Raw genomic sequence first — 7,967 nt, forward strand, 5'->3', positions numbered from 1 at the left:
CCATAGGTGTGTGCGGGCCCCAAGTATGCCCATGCTATAGGTGTGTGTGTTCCATGGGTGGGTGTATGCATGTTGTAGGCATGTGTGTGTTATAGGTGTGTCAATGCCATAGGCATGCAAGTACCATAGATGTGTGCATGTCATAGGGCTGCCCATACTCTGGATGTGCCCATGCTATAGGTGTGTGCAGGCCATAGGTGTGCCCATGCCATAGAAGTGCAAGTGCTATAGGTGTGTGCCTGTGCCATAGGCATGGCCGTGCCCCCAAGGTATATTCACACCATAGGTGCATGCTCGTGAGGGTCTGGCGTGTGTGCATCCACATGTGTGCTGTGGGTGCCTGTTTTGTGTATCTCACACAGGCACACCCATGGGTGCCACAACCTTCCCATCTCCTAGCAAATCCCAAGGGACAAAAGCCAGGCTTTTCCCTCCTCTGCCTCTCCCCAGGGCTGTCCCATAGCCTCTGTTCGGATTTCCTCTGCTTGTCCCCACGTCATTGTCACTCCATGCCCCATCCGTTCCTGTCTGGTTTGGGAGGACGAGGTGTGAGGTTTGGCTGGTTCATGTTGGGGATTTTCTCTAGTTAAGGCATCAATCCAGTGCATGTTTGCACAGATGCCTGATCCAAAATCCCAGCAAGTCCTGGTGCCTTAACTGGATTTCACACACATGTAAATGCTCGGAGGGTTGTTTTAATGTGCAGGCTTCTCTGGGAAATGCTGTTTTGATGAGAGGATTTATCCATGTGCTTGTCCCAATGTGCACTAACCTCAACCCTGGAGAAAAACAAACTTGCAAAGTTCTTAATCCTCAGCATATAACTTCAAATTCACTTTAAAAGCAGCTCACTGGGGGCAAGAGCTGCCTTTGGGTTCCTCGCTGGTGACTTCCTATCTCCCTGCCTCAGTTTCCCCAGTGCAATGTGCTGTGCTGGCCAGGGACCATATACACAGTGGAAGCATATAGAATCTGGGCTAAGAAAGCTTGTCTAAACAAATTGAGCAGATAATGCTGCTTTTAAAGAGGAAGCTGAATGTCTCACATAGCATCCAATCCTTCTAGTGACTTGTGGCTTTCAGACCACCGCCAGGCTTTGCTTCTAAAGCCTTATTCTTCCTGCTTTTAGAACAGGCAAAGTTTGCAACAATGGGTTGTAAAAGTCCGATTAAACATCCAGTTGTGTTGTTTTCCTGGCTTGTGCCCTGGTTTTCAGTGCATTCGTATCGATTGCAGCTCCAAGAGAGAAAAAAGAAGGCAAGTTAGAAAATCTAATTTGAACCATTTGTGTGTTAAATCACGTTGTTATCTGCAGGCTCCAGGCAGGAGAAGGTCTGGTGCGAGATAGCACATAGCTTGACAGACCTGGGCTGTGCTCAGGACGGCAGTTTGGTGTGTGTGGTAATGCCCGAGTCTCCCTGATCCCGAGGGAATTGCGTGAAATACATGGCACAAGAGAGCTCACCCTGTCTTGGGAGTGAAGTGCAAGGCAGAGTACTGGTGGAGCAAGGACCATGCAGTCCCTTGTGTGCGAAGCTACAGGTCTTTGTGGTGGCAATCAAAATTGGGTAGAAATCTGAGAAAAGCAGGGAATGGGAATGGGAATGGGAATGGAGACCGAGACTGAGGGACTGAGACATCCTCATTTTGGCTTATTTTCTATTAGCATCCTTTTCCCCTATCCCGTCCTCCTTCTCCCTCTCTTACTTTTCCCTATCCTGTCCCTCTTCTCCCTGCACGTGACCTCTGACTTTGCAACCCAAAGGCTCACATTTAGCCTGGGCTCTGAGCCATAGTTGTGCTTAGAAATGCTCCAGTGTCTGGATGAGCTCCTTTATGGAGCAAGCAGCCGGTTGGGATGCTGGATGCTGAGCGCAGCCTGGCTGGAGTGAGGGTCTCTGGTACCACCCAGCACATTCTAGGGCTCGGGGCCAGCTGGGACCCCCATTGTGCTCCAGGGAAACCCCCACATTGACATAAGGAGGAAGAAAACCTTCTTCCTGGGAAGAATTCCACAGCATCAGCACGGCAATGGAAGGAGTGGAGGAGAGGAGGAAATACTCAGGTGCCATCACCCCTGTGAGGCACTGCATGGCTGGGAGAGGATGTAGAACCCATGAGACGAGGGCTTCTGAGACAGTGTGGATGTGGCAAGTGGTTCCAAGGCACCCAAGTGCTGAGCAGCCCCTGAGTCACGCAGTGTGAACAGCCCTGCTTTCTTCCCAGTTCCATTCCCAAACAATCCCTGCTTGTTACAGGGAATAACGCCCGCCAGGCAGGGGGTTCCCATCCCGATGGAGGGCGAAGATGGAGCCGTCTCGTTTCCTTTCTCTCCTCTGACATGAAAGCACAACCAGTCTGCGTGACCAGACTGGTTTGTCAGCTGCTCTGGTATTCGCAGGGGAAGGTTTGGCCAAGCCCAGAGTTCTCCCTAATTTCCCCAAGTGCTTTGCCTTCAGTGTTGCAGCCCATCACTATGCAGGGTGCTGGGGCAGAGCTGCCAGGAGCTTGTTTCGAATGCAGGAATGAATTGTAATTGCTGATGGGATATTGCTGTATTTAACACACGAGCAAGCAGCGATCTGCCAAACCCACAAGCTGATAACACCAACCCTGGTGTACTTCATGGGTTTTCTTTCCTTTCAAGTGATGTGATATTTATTGTTCCTGTCCCAGAGCATCCCTCCTGTCCAGGCAGAGGGGGAGGCAGGGAGCTAGCAGGTTCAGCATCCTGAAGATGCGGGTTAGTGAAACCAGGAGGGGTTTTAGCTCTGCTGCTCAGCTCCAGAAGCGGGGAAACAAAAGGAGCTTAACAGTGGCGAGGAGATAAATTGCTGCTAAAGTAGTTTTTCAGGAAGGGTAGGTGGGAGAGGAGATCTCTTCAGGACCGGATCTGGCACAGCAGGGGAGCAGCCAGATGGGGCTTGGGGTTTAATCACTCTCTGTCATTAACATGCAGAATTAGCCGAGGTTTCGCTGCCTTTTACAAACTCTGTGCTTCCTAATCTCCCTTCTTATGTGTCTCCATATATAATATTTATACAGGTACTTACACACACACTTAAACAAAAGACCCAAGGACTCTGCCAAAGGGCTTGCAACTGCAGGCAGGAGTGTGGCTTGGGAGAGAAGTAACACGAGTGTGTTTAAATGCCTTGACATCTTCCAAAGGCAGCTTGCAGGCAGGCAGTGACCCGATGGGCAGGAGGAGATGCTGCTCCTTCTGCAGCCGTGCCAAAACGTGCTGGGGTCGGCTCTCCTTGTGTCTGTGCTTGGGGGGAAACTGAGGCAGCAAAGCAGGAGCTGCAGCTTCCCCTGTGTCTGTCTTGGTGGTGAAGTGGTGCAGGATGCAGCCTGGGGCTGCAGGGCACCAGGGCTGAGGATCCCTTTGGGCTGCTGTTGTCTTATGATTAAACCCCAGATCTTGGGCTGGTGTAACCACGGCGTGGAATTCCAGCCCGCCCTCCGGCAGGATGGGATCCCTTCCCTCCGCTTCTGAGGGATGGAGGGGAGAGAAGGGGTTGTACGCAGGCAGAGCATAGAGGACCACAGTCAGCGAGAGCCCAACGTGAGGCTTCTCCACCACTTAACTGATGGAAAGGTGCCAGGAGCTGAGTGTCTGGAGGGAGGGCATGCAGGACCGGAGCCTGCTGTCTCTGCACTCTTGTTATCCCGGTTTCCAGGGAGGGAGGTCTAATTGTATTTACTGTTGGCTGCATTCCATTGGGATGCCTGTGGTCAAGGGCAAGGTGTTTCCTTGGCTTTAGCTCTCAGCGGAGATGATTTCCAGGGTTGTATCCAGCTCCACATCAGAGCCCTGAGGTGGGAAGGGTCCCTCTGTCTCCCCCAAACTCTCATCCCACCAACCCTGCTGCAGCCCCAAAGGCTTTTCTGCCCTGGTGCTGGCTCCTGGGCAGCTGGATCTTTCCTCTTCTCCCTCCCTCATGCACAGGGGGAGCTGGGCATATTTCATGTTAATGTTCAGCTCTTGGTTTCCTGCTGTTTTTCTTTCCCCATTGTATGGAAAAGAGCATTTCCCTGTCTGGGGCAGCAGGGAGGTGTTTTCCCAGCATGGTCAGGCTTTGCATTGCAGCCTCTGGAGAGGTTTAACAGCCTGGTGCCAACTTCTGCCCAGCCCTAACAGAGCCTGGCTGGTCTCAGGGGGATGTGCAGGGCATGGGCAGTACTGGAGGGGATCTTTAGCACTAGTTTGGGCACAGAACACTGTGCTATGGGTCTCTTGGGTTCCCCTGTTGCCCTGCAAAGCCTCTGGTCCACAGGGGCCAGAAGCTGCAGAGAAATTGCTGCTTTGGTTGGGCTTGCAAAGCTCAAGGAGGTCTGGACAGATATAATAAAACCAGTGGCCTGTGTACATTATGGTGCTGCTCAGGAGCAGCTGCAGTGACAGCAGTTGCTCTTTGCCATGCACCCTGACTAGCCCAGATGGGGTTTCAAGCCTTCATGAGATCATGGTGGGGGAAAAAACCATTTTCATGCTTGAAGAATGGGCTTGTGTCAGGTTACAGGGGAGGAAACAGCTTCAAATTGTTACGGTTTAGATGATGAGTGAAAGCAAAACTGTGGTAGAAAAGGTTTAGACCAGGGCTCTCTGTCAGGGTGCTTTGGAGCTCACATTTATCTGCAGTGATGTAACCGCTGGGATTATCACCCCACATCCATATATGTAGCTGGTGCTTTTCTAATTCTGGAGGAGAACATTATGAAAACACAACTGCAGAGAAAGAGGCCAGATCCCTCCTCCTTTTCCCCAGACTACCCTTCAAACTCCCTGCCACCCCTCCCTGCGAGGCTCCTCCATCCCTGTATCCTACCCTGCATGCACATCCCAAGTTGCTGCCATATTTTGCCTCCTGGTACCCATGTAAAGGGGGGAGTTATCCCCCTGTGGCTGTGCAGGTGACATGTCCAGGCTCTATGGTCCATCCTCATGCAGAGGTGCTGTAGCTTCACCCAGCAAACAAGCTCATGCCCTGTTTAACCTCAGTGGGAGGGGGTGCGCAGTGTCTGGGTGACTCTGGCCACACTGATGCTTTCACTGCTGCAGCCTGATGCTGCTACAAGATGCTGGTACCTCCAGCCGAGTTGGAGAATGTGTTTGATGGGAAGCACAGCCAGGTTTTTAGGCAGGGGGCTGGGTGAAGAGTGTGTCCCAGCAGGAAGCTGTGCTGGTCCTTGCTAATGGAGGGGGATGCTCCAAGTAGAAGGGGTGTAAAGGAGGAGATCAGACTCAGTGGCTGCAGGAGCACATGGAAGGTGCCTGCCCTGCCTGCGGGGAGCTGGCGGGCGCAGGGGATGAGTGTGTGGGGATGACGTGATGATGACTGTCAGCAGCAAGTGAAGGGTTTGGGCAGGAGGAGGAGAGCGACAGGCCCTGACGCACCCCAGGGCTGCCATATCCAGCAACCATTCCCAATCCCTGCCAGGCAAAGTGCTGCCTGTGCCCAGGGAGGGATGGGGGGCACAGTAGCATTGAATCACCCTCCGGAGATGGACAGTCAGGACCAGCATCGCGTGCAGGATAACACCATCCCCCTTCTTTTCCCTGCCCTGAGAAGAGCAGGGAGGGAAGAGACTTTAAAAGCCAAAGTTTTTCCGGTTCTGCTGTCCAGGGGCAGCCAAAACAGCCCACGTCTCCTCTGGGATGTGGGAAATGAAGCAGCCACTTTCCCTTTTTATTGCTCATTACTTGAACTCGAGTTCTGCACTCGCAGGATGCTGGGCAGCTTGTTTGTCTCCTGCAGACAGCGGGTGTGGAGCATTCCTGTGACCAGGAATATTCACTTCTCCGGGAGCTGGGGCATGGACTGAGCACAGGGAAGCCGTTTATTTTCCTTAACATGCAATTTCTGCGTTGGAGCCAGTTCAGAGCAATGATCTCTGTCCATGTCAAGGGCTGATAAGAAGAAGAATGGTTTGGCAGAGCAGATTCCCCCCAGAGTGTCTCCGCTTTGCAGTAGCACATCCTGCACGGGGACGGGGGGAGGCTGCAGCCTGACCCTGTCTCACCCCACTTGACGTGACCACAGCACTCGAGCCTTTAATTTAATCATTGTGTTGAGCTGAGGTGATTAAAGCTGCGGGGTTGGTGGCTCTGCCTGCGGATGACATGGCAGCAGGGCTTTTAGATCTGTTGATACTGATGTTTCCTCCTCTGCCTCCTTCACGCCATGGCCAAACACCAAGAGCCATCAAAAGCACTGGGGAGGAGACACACATAACCCTGTGTGAGCGCAGGTTTAGGGTGCAGAGGTGTCAGGAATAAAATAACCAGGCATTTCTGCTCAGCTTTGCAGCATGTTTCCCATCCCATCTCCTGTTTTCCCTTAATCCTAAGCCAACGCCTGCCCTTGCTCTGAGCGGTGCCTTTCCCACATCTCTTCCAGCTATTCCTGGAGAAATACGGCTACTTTGGGAAGCAGGGGCCTGGCACACACAGCCCTGACGAGTTCACGGATGCACTGAGGTATGAGCCTTTGTTTAACCTGCAGCACTAACACAGCAGCTCTGGCTGCATGGATGCTGCCGGCATCTCACATGGTCTGATGATAAAGCACAACCAGTCCCTTCTGGAAGAGCTGGTCCGTGCCCAGCTGGATGCTGGCTCTTGGCAGCCCTGTGCCTCACTGTGCTGCTTTGTTTCCCTTTTATGGCCTGGTGCTCCCCATACAATACTATCTACAGCAAGGCCAAGGTTGGGGACTACTGGGAGATGTCAGGGGTGAGCTGACAGCCCCTGCTTGGGCTTCTCCTATGAGAACACTTTGACTCTGTGAGCATCCCTGGCCTGACCCTGCTCAAAGTTAAGTGCAAAGTCAAACAACTGGGGCTAAAAGCTGTAAAAGGCATTTTTTAGGCTCTTCCATCTACTTCTGCCCTGCTAGGAGATGTTTCACTGGTTGCAGAGCAAAATCCTTCTTGTTGTATCACCTGGATGCACTCCTGTTGGAGGAGCATGAATCTCATCAGGTCGAACACAGACATAACCAGCCCAACTGGGGGATTTTGGATGTGTGTGGTGATGCCTCCCTTCCTTTTCCAGGGACTTCCAGCGGGTGACCCACCTCCCGCTCAGCGGGGTCCTGGATGCCCCCACACTCCATCAGATGTCTTTGCCACGGTGTGGCACCGGTGATGGGGAGAGCCACACTGCAGGGACACGGCGGGCAGCCACCACCCGGCGCCACAGGCGCAGCACACAGCATGGTGAGCACTGGCTGTGGGGCACACAGAGAGGTTATCTGATGAGCTCTGAGACTCTGAATGTGTGTTGCTTATCCAGCAGTAACCACAAAACCTGTTGGTGCTGGCGCTGCCTGGCCAAAGGGAGGTGTCCCAGCCACATTAAGAGGTTTAACTCTGCTCTGAGCAACTTCTCTTCCTGCTGTGTGTCTAGGTTTTGGCGTCTTGTCTCCCACAGGCTGCCTCCTGGGCTTGTGGATGAGTAACTGGATTCCTAGAGAGCAAGAGGGCTGGGGCCAGCTGTGCTTAGGACATGGGAAAAATGAAGGCGAGATTAAGAAAGGGCTCTGTGCCTTGTCAGGCTGTGTCTGCATCTGGCAGGGCTGGCGGTGGATGGCCCCAGGAGACATCCCCATCATCCTCCTCCTGCCTCTGGCTTTCCTTCCAAACCCCTGATACACAGCATCACCCCTGCAAGCTCCATCCTGGGCAGAGGGTCTGCTGTGCCCAGGACAGGGCGATGAGGCAGAGACAGGGCATCTTTAAAAGCTCTGGTGGTCTGCTGGTGGCAGATCCCCTGTGGCAGCAAGCTGGGGTGCAGTGCACTGCAGGTGGCAGTGCCACAGGCAGCAGGATGGCAGCGATGCCATGGCAGTGCCACGGGCAGCGGGATGGGAGCGATGCCATGGCAGTGCCACGGGCAGCGGGATGGGAGCGATGCCATGGCAGTGCCACGGGCAGCGGGAGGGGGGGCGTGCCCTGGCAGG

At 53.5% G+C, this 7,967-nt stretch overlaps 1 protein-coding gene across 1 annotated transcript in view; it reads left to right on the forward strand.

The window, feature by feature from the left end:
- Positions 1–5,508: 5,508 nt before the first annotated feature.
- MMP28 (matrix metallopeptidase 28) overlaps positions 5,509–7,967 on the forward strand; it is a gene marked incomplete at its 3' end in the record, with an annotated part of 7,140 nt that continues 4,681 nt past the window's right edge. The window contains exons 1-3 of the mRNA XM_010017724.1: positions 5,509–5,607; positions 6,405–6,484; positions 7,061–7,224. Coding sequence (XP_010016026.1) covers positions 5,509–5,607; positions 6,405–6,484; positions 7,061–7,224 — 343 coding nt within the window. The remainder of the gene's footprint in view (positions 5,608–6,404; positions 6,485–7,060; positions 7,225–7,967) is intronic.

Source organism: Nestor notabilis, unplaced genomic scaffold (assembly GCF_000696875.1).
Source record: "Nestor notabilis isolate BGI_N333 unplaced genomic scaffold, ASM69687v1 scaffold12627, whole genome shotgun sequence".
In the NCBI taxonomy this organism is placed as follows: domain Eukaryota; kingdom Metazoa; phylum Chordata; class Aves; order Psittaciformes; family Psittacidae; genus Nestor; species Nestor notabilis.